The sequence below is a fragment of the Euleptes europaea genome, chromosome 1 (assembly GCF_029931775.1).
Source record: "Euleptes europaea isolate rEulEur1 chromosome 1, rEulEur1.hap1, whole genome shotgun sequence".
In the NCBI taxonomy this organism is placed as follows: Eukaryota; Metazoa; Chordata; class Lepidosauria; order Squamata; family Sphaerodactylidae; genus Euleptes; species Euleptes europaea.
In genome coordinates this window covers 95,028,268-95,040,288 of record NC_079312.1, presented here as the reverse complement: position 1 = coordinate 95,040,288, position 12,021 = coordinate 95,028,268, and the positions used below count along the sequence as shown (strand labels likewise).

The 12,021-nt window shown below is 41.1% G+C and overlaps 1 protein-coding gene across 2 annotated transcripts in view; it reads right to left on the bottom strand.

The window, feature by feature from the left end:
- FSTL4 (follistatin like 4) overlaps nucleotides 1–12,021 on the bottom strand; it is a 524,276-nt gene that overhangs the window by 66,329 nt on the left and 445,926 nt on the right. For both annotated transcript variants that reach the window (XM_056864231.1, XM_056864239.1), the window contains exon 6: nucleotides 8,655–8,821. In XM_056864231.1, the coding sequence (XP_056720209.1) occupies nucleotides 8,655–8,821 (167 nt within the window). The remainder of the gene's footprint in view (nucleotides 1–8,654; nucleotides 8,822–12,021) is intronic.

The window sequence follows — 12,021 nt, the reverse complement described above, 5'->3', positions numbered from 1 at the left end:
GTTTTGGGCTACTGACTGACGTAGTCAATTGTCCTGTGAAATGGTTGGTGTAGGATAGACTTGTGGATATAAGGATCAATTGCCTGTGCTAAATTTGGCAAAATTGCAAGCAAAGTCACCCCATATTCTGAAATGTGTTTGTTTTATGGGCAATTCCAATGGTTTGCATAATTGCACCAGTTCTTACCCTGGGTTGTTTTTCTTTCAATGGTTTCAAAACTCCCTACCAGTGACAGAGTGGGGGAGGACCACAACAGGATTCAGTAGGGCAAAGAGTTTGCAAGACACTAGATTTATTGTCTAGCAAGCCACCTGAAGGGTTTCAATCTCTGTCACAGACTGAGGATGTTCTACAATTTGTGCTGCATTACCTTCTCCCTGGTATGCAGCAAATCATTAAAGCTAGCAAGAAACCTTTTGGGGAAGCAGGAAACAGAGTGACAATCATCTTCACCGCAGGCAGGACATTGCCAGGAGCTGGCCACTTACTGCAACACAAGCACACCTGTTCTCTTCTGCCTGATTTGTGCTACATTATCAACACAAGGATTACCACTAGAGTGCTGTCTCAATTGTCATCATATACTTTAAAATCCTGGCTTTTTTCTGAGTGGACTGTGCTGGCTTCTTTTTAAATGCAGCCTATGCAACAGTGGTGTCAATTACTATTAAATATATCGTGTTGTCATTTAAAGCAATCTTGTATGTTTGGGATGGCATTTTTGCTGCTGTGCTGTCACAAAATTGTTAAGGTCTTAGCAGACAGAGGAAATTATTGTGCTGCTGTTGAAAGTTTCTCGTTAAAAGAGCAAGAGGACGTGATTATTTTTTGTTGCTGATCAAGATAGAGTAGAAAAGGAAAAGGGGAGTATAAAACAAGAGACATTTACAGCGCTATCCTGGAGGGGGTAGTTACACCACAGCCGGGGACGGCACAACCACGGCACAGCTGAATTGCCTCCTGAACAACTTGCTGCACTGCAGCCAGCACATTGAAAATAAATGCTTCCCCAGCTCCTGTAGAACTGCTGTATACAGTTCCATGGGCTGTGCCACCATTTTTGCCAGTGTAAGTTTGCACTGGCAAAAGTAGGCATTCCCGGGGCAAAAGGGCTCAAAGAGCTAATGCCAGCCTCACCCCTGGGAATGTCCCCTCAGGCACTGGCGTGAGCCCCTGCACCAGAAATGCACTGCCGCCATATGGCTGCGCCAGCATCCATGCGTGGCACTGCTGCGCCACTACCTGGTACCGGCATAAGTGGCCTGGCACCAGCATAAATGCCCTGGTGCCAGGGTCACGCCACCACCTAAGTGCTTTCGCTCCCCATTAGTCTCTGGATTTTGATTTCTGTATAAACTGGGGATTAGCTAGTCTTTTTAGTCCAACATTATCAATTTCTATTTCAGTTTAGAGCACATGCCTGCATTTGACCGGGATGAGTACAAAGGAGCTGGGCTGTCAGTTGTACCAGATCATTCTGAGTCCAGGATTTTCAGCCACAACCTGTCTTAATTTTGATATCATTTTCTGGATCACTGTTAGATTTCAGAAGAGTAAAGCTTAATTGAAATACGATATGTGGATTTTTTTAAAGTGTCTGAAAATTCTCTAAGCTCATATGTGATTTTGACTATGCCAGAAGCAGCAAGGATTTCCTTGAAGTTAAAAGGTACAATTAATCTCCTGTTGCACTTCCAATTAACTAAATTGCTAACCTTATTGTGAAAAATAGAAATGCAATTGAGTTGCTGCTTGAGGCATGCTAAAAGGGTGGAGAACAAAGTAATTTAATTAACTTACTTCAAGTACATTAAGAAGCATAGTGCCTTTTCCCCTCAGTACCTTTAAATAGATCATTGAATAATATGGGTTTTTGTTCTCACAAGAGGCATAAAGCAGTTTCTCCAATTTTCAAATTGTCTAGCACAAAGAACATAAAGATCTGGAAGGGTTTGGACAGTGATTGTTTCTTTATTGGCAAAGGGCCCAAATGTTCCCTCATACTAGCAGAAGGCATTCAAGAAAAGTCTTGTTCTTGATATGCTCCCTTAATATGTGCTTAATATAGTGTCATACTTTTCTGTGGTTGTTTCCTACACCACTCCAGATTATGTCTGCAATGGGGAAACTACATGGAAGGGTATATGGTGTCGTTTTCACCAGTGGTGTCCCAGCCCTGAGGGCACTGCCATCAAAATAATAATATCTTATGCACCTCTGGTGTGATCTTCCAATTAAGGATTGCAGTCAGATCATGGAAGCAGTGCCATTCTATTTCTTTACTTGGGTTAGAATTAGATGTACTAGTTCATTACTAGAGTTTATCAGTTGAGATTCTAGGGTGTTTCTTGAGTCCACCAAAAGCCAAAGTCCTCCTTGATATCTCACTATAGTGCTTGTTGCACAAATCTACCTGTGATCAGCTATTCTTTCTCCACACACACCCCATCCTGCCTTTGCTTTTCTGCCATGTACTCTCATCTCAGCCTATACTCACGCCTTCTCTGTTGTGGCCCCCACCTTGTGGAATGGCCTGCCTGAGGAGGCCAGGAAGGCTCCCACTGTCCTGGCTTTCACAATTTATGCAAAACGGAATTATTCAAGAGGGCTTTTAGCACAGGTAAATAGGTCTGTATGAGCCCCATGGTACAGAGTGGTAAGCTACAGTACTGCAGTCCAAGCTCTGCTCACAACCTGAGTTCGATCCCGACGGAAGTTGGTTTCAGGTAGCCGGCTCAAGGTTGACTCAGCCTTCCATCCTTCTGAGTTGATAAAATGAGTACCCAGCTTGCTGGGGATAAAGGGGAGATGACTGGGGAAGGCACTGGCAAACCACCCCGTAAAAACAAAGTCTGCCTAGTAAACGTCGAAATGTGATGTCACCCCATGGGTCAGGAATGACCCGGTGCTTGCACACAGGTCCTTTACCTTTAAATAGGTCTGTACTGTAATGAAATGGTTCAGAAGGTTGCACTGGTAAAGGCTTAAGGACTGTGGCCTATATTACTGTATTGCTGCCTATCACTGTAAGCATGCTCCAGACTAGGTAGTTTCTATACCACTTAATGTATTATGTTTAAAAGTTCATGCTTTGTTTCAGCTCAGTTTGAGATTTCTGTTTGTTTTCAGATTTCTGTAGTCCAAACCTGATTGTGCTGTTCATTGGATGTCAACAAGATCATTGGATCTTGTTGATTATACTTGACTTACCACCTTGTAATCTACCTTGAATCTTAGCAAGAATGGTGGACTATAAATAACAATTTTTTTTAAAAAAAACTATTTCTCATGGGCTTTTCCTTTTCAGTTCAATTCAGTTGGCACAAGCATAACAATTTCCTCATCACCTTTTCACTCCTTTTTTTTTAATTTGTAAGTCTTCTTGGTGACATTGTGCCTACCTGTATTATGGATTTTTATGTTTGTAGAAATGCCCAGGCTAGCCTGATCTCATGAGATCTTGGAAGCTAAGCAGAGTCAGCCCTGGTTAGTACTTGGATGGGAGACCACCAAGGAAGTCCAGGGTTGCTATGCAGAAGTAGGCAATGGCAAACCACCTCTGATTGTCTCTTGCCTTGAAAACCCTATTGGGTCACCATAAACCAGCTGCAATTTGATGGCACTTTCTACCACCAGAAATGCCATGATTCATAGTGTGTGGGGTAGGGGGAGATATGGTGGTGTATCCACAGCCTGTCAGACTATAAAATCCTGCTGCTCAATGCCAGGTCAGTCACAGGAAAAACAGCAGCCACCCGGGATTTAATCCTGGATGAGAGGGCTGACCTGGCCAGCAACGAACTTCAGGTAGAACTGCCATGCATACATGACCAAAGAGAGGTTGCACTCTCACGAAGAGTGCCCTGATAGTGTATTTCCGTAAGGTAGTGCTGTCCATTTTTTTAAATTAATCAGGTTATTTTATTGTAAGGTAGCATTATTATAATACATTGATTGATTAACGGAATACTGTTTTTCCCCTGGATTAAAACTAGTCACACTTAAATTCTAGAATTCAGGGATGTTTTCCTTGATTACAGAACAGTGAGCTATACCATTGTATCTGCATGTTATCCCAGTCAACATTGCCAAATTAGGGATGGAATTCTGCTGTCTGGGCAACAGAGACCACTTTGGACTTTGCTCCAAAGATGTCTGCTTGTATCCCATGCAAATTTCTACAGGGAGAATTTTTTTGCCAGTGTCCCCCTCTCACGGTGGACCCCCAGTTCATTCCTCATGCTGCTTCTGAGTGCTCCCTGTCCCCCCAGGAGCAGCAGTTCAGGGAGTATTTTGGTCTGCAGCCGGAGGAGGGAGGTGAGGAAGTCCTATCTCACTAATAGAAATTCCTTTTGTTAGTGGAGGCTTAAAACCATCCCCTGCATCAACCACCCCCTGCACCAGAAAATCCTTGCATGTCTTTATTTTCTCCCTCAATATATTCTCACAGTACATATATTGGCAGACAGAATGAAGGATGTAGCACAGCTTTATACAATGGTGTGCTCGGGCCCATCGTCTGGGAATCACTGCTGTAAGATAAACGGCGTCTGCAACAATGGGTAGCTTTGAAACTGTAGCATCTTCGAGATCACATGAACAAAAAAAGATCATCCAGTTAGCTCATTCACAACTAATAGTCACATTACCAGGGAACACTACATAAAAATGGTGGTTTCCTACATTAGTTCATGTTCACACAATTGAACACGAGGTCAAAAAGCTGCATTAGAAACAAAAAGGAATATTTAAAATCCCCTTTTTAAAAGCAGTGAGATGTTGAGAGGCCTGTCAGGATGTTCTTTCTCAGCTTTGCTTTTTGCTATAAGCAGTATTTATAGTTTTACTCACTGAAGTATACAGAATGCATTAGAGATAAATTAATGAGAATACATTTAAAATCAGTCTATATGCTGATGACATAATGTTATCTTTGTCGCATTCAGAAGGAATCTCTGATTATAAAACTAATTGAGCTGAAACTAAACTATTAGGACTTTTAACGAAAGTATAATAAGTGGAAAGATATAAACTTCTGCACAGGGTTGTGACTTAATGGTCAGATCTAAGAAAACATTGGCTAGGAATGGTTGTCAGTATTAAAATGATTATAATTACAAGTTTATTGTTTGTATTGTACCTGACTTTTTACAGACTTTTTGAAGCTAGCAAAAAAAAGGTAAAGGTCCCCTGTGCAAGCACCAGGTCATTCCTGACCCATGGGGTTACATCACATCCCGACGTTTACTAGGCAGACTTTGTTTGCAGGGTGGTTTGCCATTGCCTTCCCCAGTCATCTTCCCTTTACCCCCAGCAAGCTGGGTACTCATTTTACTCACCTTGGAAGGAGGGAAGGCTGAGTCAACCTTGAGCCGGCTACCTGAAACCAACTTCCGTTGGGATTGAACTCAGGTTGTGAGCAGAGCTTGGACTGCAGTACTGCAGCTTACCACTCTGCGCCACGGGGCTCCTCTGGCAAAAATAGTAACTGCTTTAATTTTGAATAAGATAAATCCCCCCAAATGTAAATTAAAAATGAGACCAAACCATAGCCTGATACTATTGTGAACATGAAAATGATTTTAAAATGAAACTGAAACACTATGGTTTGCTTTAGAGCAAGATGGCTACTAACTGTCTGCTACAGCTAGACACTTTGTGCCTCAGTCTGTGTGGCTTCAGGCCTACAATGCAAAGTCTTACAAGTAGGGGTATGCGTTAAAAAATCAATAAATTTTGGATTTAGGTATATTGGAGCCAAAAAATTTTGGGAGTCCCAAATATTCTCAAATTCCCATACCGGTATGGATTTCCCTCCACTATAGTCTATGGGGAATCATTTTGGGGGGCCTGGGAGGCTGTTTATTAAGGTAGAGGCACTAAATTTGCAGTATAGCTACTGGTGCCTCTCCTAAGAAGAATTGCCGTGATTGGTGAAGATTGGAACAGGGGGTCAAATTTTATGCCCCCCCAAATGGTGCCCCCATCCATCCTTTACACAACCAGGTGCAATCTATAGAAACTCTGCACAGCAATCTTAAGTGTGGGGGGCACTCCTGCAAGCTCAGCAGAACCCTTGGCGATGTGCAGTCGCCCATCAGAACCCAGGCCCACTCAGGCAGTACAAGAACAGCAAAACCTACGTCAAACCAGAGAATCTCTAGAGTGGGAACTGAAGGTGTCCCTCAGAAGAGCCAGGGTGGTGTAGTGGTTAAGAGCGGCAGACTCCAATCTGGAGAGTGGGGTTTGATTCCCCAATCCTCCACATGACACCTTCTGGGTGACCTTGGGCTAGTTACAATTCTCTCAGAACTCTCTCAGCCCCACCTACCTGACAAGGTATCTGTTGAAGGGAAGAGGAAAGAAGAGTGTAAGCTGCTTTGAGACTCCTTATGATGGGGTATAAAAAGCAAAGGGAAAAAAGAACACAGGCCCACTCTGGCAGTGCGAGCCCAACAGGCCCATTGTCAAAACACAGAATGCCAGCATGGGGGGGGGGGTGTACCTATCAGAACCCAAGCCCACTCATGCAGTGCAAGAACAACAGAACCTATGTTACAACCAGGCTTACAGTTGAGCACAGCTACAGTTTTTCTATCAGTGCTGGCCTCCCTATCCCCCCTCCCTCTCCTTTAGCATCTTTATTTAGTCTGATTACTAGGTGGGGGGACTTACTGCTCGTGAGCCCTACAAGGCGATAATACCGAGGAGCGCCACCTTACGCACATATTTATTCTGCTTTTATCGCTCGCTGATATTTATGGGGCTGGATTTTATTGTTATATAAATGGTTTTAATGCATTTTCTTTAATTTAATATGTTTGATTTTGTTGTAAGCTGCTCTTGTGATTAATGAGACAGCTTTGGACCGATAGCTCGGTTAAAGATCTCCTGGTTGCAAAGAGGGCTTATAAGCAAATTGTAAAGGAATTGTAAGCTGCTCTGAGCCCGGCTCTGCCAGGGAGAGCAAGATATAAGAATGATAAATTAATAAACAATAAATAACTTGTTGCATCTTTGTCTTTGAGAGACAGCACATGGTGGAAACATGGGAGGAACAGAGAATGGGAACTAAGTGGGAATATGAGAAGATGTCTAGAAATGCAATCTTGGGTGAGATTGTGGATACCAAGTGGCTTTCAAGTGGGAGAGTTATGGTAGACAAGATAAGATATAACCAATATGGTTTCAGGGAAATCACCTCACACCTATCTCTCCCTCAAGAGAAATGGGTGATTTATCAGGTACTGCTTCAGGTTTAGATTAATTGTCAATTGGAAGGCATCTTGACTGGCTGTCTAGGATTTCCAACCTCCAGGTGGAGTCTGAAAATCTCCTGGAATTACACTGATCTCCAGACAACAGAGATCAGTTCCCCTGAAGAAAATGGCTGCTTTGGAGGGTGGATTCTATGGCATGATATCCTGCTGAGGTCTCTCCGCTCCTCAGACCTTACCTTCTCCAGGCTGTACCTTCAAATCTCCAGGAATCTCCTACTCATAGTTGGCAATGCTACCCTAGATATCTTAATGTTACAGTCATCTTTTTCACACTGGTTGTATTAGCTATCATATTATGCCATGTCCCTTTAATAAAGTGGCCCTTTTAATCAGTGACTGCAGTCCACCTCTTTATTTTTTTCCTTCTATAACATATCAGTTTCACATTTGCTCTGGTCTTTTAGGAGGAGTTCTCAAAGAGCTAAAAGACAAGTGTACTCCAGTCACTTCATATCATAAATCCTGGAAGTCTGGAACAAAATAAAAAGGTCTTCTAGTCCACCTTCATCACCAGTGGTATAATTTATTTTTAATAATAGCTGCAGTTTAGCAAATTCAATTTCTTTATGGGTGAAACATGATGAAGTAAGATTTACAGCTGTGATAAAAATAGTCACTGCATAAGTCTAGACAAATTAAAGCTGTAAATGAATAATGAGAACCCTCTATAGTTCTGTTACTTTACATAGATTTGAAATTGTTGGATCATTAGGATTCTCTCTAATTGGATGTGAGATAGTAGTCTCTAGTGCTAAAGAAATCAAAGAACGTTATCAAGATATCATCAACGTATTATAATGAAATACTGATTGCCTGGAAATAATGTTAATACAAAGACTCCAGAGCCACAGAATCAGATCAGAATAAGTTTTTAAGGGATGCAATGACTGGAAATTGAGAAAGATTCTGTCTGTTTACCCTGTTTGTCTGTGTCTTCTTTTCCTTACAAATAACAAAATTAGGTGCCTTATTCCAGTATGGTATTCAAATAATGCTAACACAATAGGCAACACTTTTAAAAATTTGAGAAATGTTAAAATACCCTTGTAACACTAATGCTGGGGGAGGGGACTTGAAAGGAAAGGAAAAATCACTCGTTGGGTGGGGGCACTTAACTGCCAAACTTGTATTTGGGATATTTATTTGCTGGCATAATGTGTATAACATTTTGGAACTACTGCAAGAGACCTTTCCCTGAAGAGCAATGTTTAAAATACACTGGTAATCCTCTGAGAGTTTAAAATTAGATTTTCATTAAGCAATTTCTTTGCATTGATTGGCTTTGCCCTTCATTGTTTCTCTACTGATCGCCCATCAAAAAATCACTTTAAGTTCCCTGCACAATAAAATTGCACAAGTTACTGAAGACTTACATTGATATCTTCCAAATCTAAAAAATTCAACATGACTCCGTTGTGTTTCCAGATGATCGGAGGCCGCAGAGGTCCACGGATAGCACAGGTCAATACAGTGCTCAGCCCTACGGTTACTGTGGTCATGCTAACCATTTGATCTTCAGGAAGTGTGAGTTGGACCACCTCTGTGAAAGTAATAGCAAAAAGTAATTATTATCACGTACAGAATGAATCTGGCCTTTTCACTGATTGATTGGGGAGGTTTCAGCAATAGCTAAGATATGAACTGCAAAAAAGGTCAACTTTAAAACAACAACATGAAATAGGATACACTTCAATAAACCCAGATTACAGCCTAATCCTTTATTTCATGCTTCTTGGTTGTCAGACTACCTCCCAGCTATTTAGAGAAAGACAGTAATATCATCCATTCTCGTTTCCACCCTGCAGAAATCGAATTCATATTAAATAGACTGTAGGACAAACTAAATACAATAATATTTTAACTACAAGTTTTTCTGAGACTAGCAGGCATGAATAAAAACACAATTTCTATAGCTGTTATAGGCACAACACCAAACCTGAGACACTTCTAACTGTTCCTGGATCAGTACCAATTAAAAACTTCTACAACAAACATCTGACCTCACTTATTTGATCTGCATAATTTACACACTAAATAAACTAGCATATTATAGTATGCTGTTGATGAGAACTGAGCAAAATAGTATTCTGATCCTGCCCTTGGAACACTGCAGAAAGGTTATGGATACTTTTATTTCAAATGCCCCATCAGGACTATTTAGCCTTGTTTAAAGGTAAAGTTTGAGAAGTCATCTTATTTTTCTTCAATATTTCATAGAATTATGCAAATCAATTCACATGGATAGATATTATGATGAGAACTAAAATGAAATTTCCCTTTGCCCCTGGATTCTAGAAAGAAATGCATTCACAGCAATACAGTCGTGGGTCTTGTTGTCCCAGCCACTCCTGGGGTTCAAAAGAAACATGGGACAGGATTGACTAGGCTGTGGGAAGTGAGGTTGGAGGCCATTTAAAGTGATCTCTGCTCCTCCAGTGTTATTTTTCTGCAGATACAAAAAACTGTGCCTTGGGAGCATGACATTTGCAGCTCACCTCTACTGGCAGCCTGAAATGTCTCCCCATCCTGCTTCTTCCAGGAACCAGATTTTGGGAGATATTTCCAGCTGCCACAGGAGGGAGGAGTCATGAAAGCTGCACCCAACAGGAGGAGGTCCTTCCATCCATCAAAACATAGTGCTGTATATAACCAAATGCTTGTGGTCTTTCTATGCAAAGCTCAAAAGTATACAAAATAAGAAACTATGTAGATAGCAAAAGGGATTTGTTGGCATGTGATGGCATTTATTATGTTGGAAGGTGAGATGAATGAGTTCCTAGGTTTGAATCAATGTAATGAAAGGGCTCCTATGTCTTTGACAGCTGCATGGTATGAAGAAATTCAGTTGGGATAGTTTTTCATTGTTGCTGCTATTGTTGTTTACAAAATTTATATCCTGCCTTTCTGCCCTCAGAAGGGCCACCAAGGCAGCTAACAATTTAATACATGTATGATAAAATCACATTTTAAAAACCATTAAAATCACCCCCCCCAACAGACCATCAAACCAAATTAAAAACAAAGTTGAAATATGTACAAAGGCATTTAAAAAGCAATTAAAATTGGTCAGGAAGGAGGAATCACTGATGGAATGCCAAATGAAGCAAAAAAGTATCTTCTTGCTTGCAACAGAAGGAGATGAAGGGAAGAGAACCTGATGATGTAATAATAGGGGGAAAAAAGCAGACTGTTGAAATTCTACCTGCTAGTTAGTTGTTGAAGGCACAGTTGATACAGGGGAAAGGTGGTAATTTGGGGGTGGGTTGCAGACTGAGTGATAGGGGAAAATATCTGCAGATCCCTGCATAGGCTTTATAGAATGAGTGACCTTTTCCTGGCTGATAACCGTGCTAAAACTGCTTTGTATGAAATGATACTTTGCCACTGAAATGTTTCTCCATCTCCTTTTAACATTTTTATTAATACCTGTGCAAGGGGGAAAACAAAATAACATTGCACAGCATCGAGACACCAGTACATTTTGTACTAAAACAACCCACAGACAAAACACTCTACCACAGCATCATTATAATTTTCCTTGTGGACTGTTATAAAGGATGAAAACAAACAGCGTGCCTACACAGACAGGTAAGGCATTTGATGGTAAAGTTACTGTCAGTGGCGGAGAGAGTTGTTATTAAGCATTTCAAGGAGACACAGCGAGGGGTGGTAGCACAATCAAGAGGCATTGTCAAAATTGAAACATTTACAGTTTTATCTTTCCCTGGATATCTTTTCTTGGCTCAGCCACTGAAGCTCTGGCAAAAACAAGGCCTTGGAGCGATGTCACATTTAAATGTGCCAAACGGAGCTTTCAAGTTAATAGCCCATTAAGATGAAAGGGAAGGGGGCATTTCACGCCTCCTTTGGTGCTCTATTACTCCAGTCTTCCGATGCCAAACAAACAAGACAGCAAGTGCATTGATTCCAAGAAGGCTGACATCTCTTGAATCCACATACACTCCGTGTGCCTGCAATTTCAGTTTAGTGGAGGCTGAATATCGCTAATGGAAAAGCAAGCGCCATGAGGAATGTGGTAAAGCAACGTGTTTTGCCTCTTTTGTTAAAAAAAAATATGGAGAGAAATAAACCTTGACATCCCTGGAATAAAAGAAAACTTGGTTGGAATCTGCAGGAGTCTCATCCTGATTAAATAACAAGAGTAATCAGACCTTAGATCAAGCAGTTTCCCTTCAAAGCTGACATTTTTCTAGAGGCAATATTTTTGCCACATTGAAAGATGGAGTACTTCTGTTCATTTTGACAACAATAGAAGTCCTTTAAGAAATGTTGTTGAAGTAGATGAACTAAGCAAGCGGCACATGCTAGAAAGTGGTTTTAAAAATACCACTACAGAGTCTTGCAGCTCCCTAATACTAAGGTCTTGGGTTTGTAAGGATGGCAACAGTGAAAGTGTTATCTACTTTTTCTATGTGACTGTCAAGTCTGGTTAGACTTTAAGAGAAACTTTGATTAGGGATTGAATCACTGTATAATCTGATCACATCCTTTCTGCTGCCTTGGAGATCTTTCCCTTTATTTCTGTCTAGAGAAATTAAACAGCCTACAATGAAACAAAAATCAGGAAATCTGACATTGCCCGGACTAATTTTAGGGGAAAGTACTTTTCACGCTTCCCCAGCTGATATAAGAAAAGTTAGGCCAAATTATTTTCCCTCTCTGTTGCAAATGGTAGTGGCATTTTGATACCCTCTGAATGGGTAGCATTCACTTTGATGG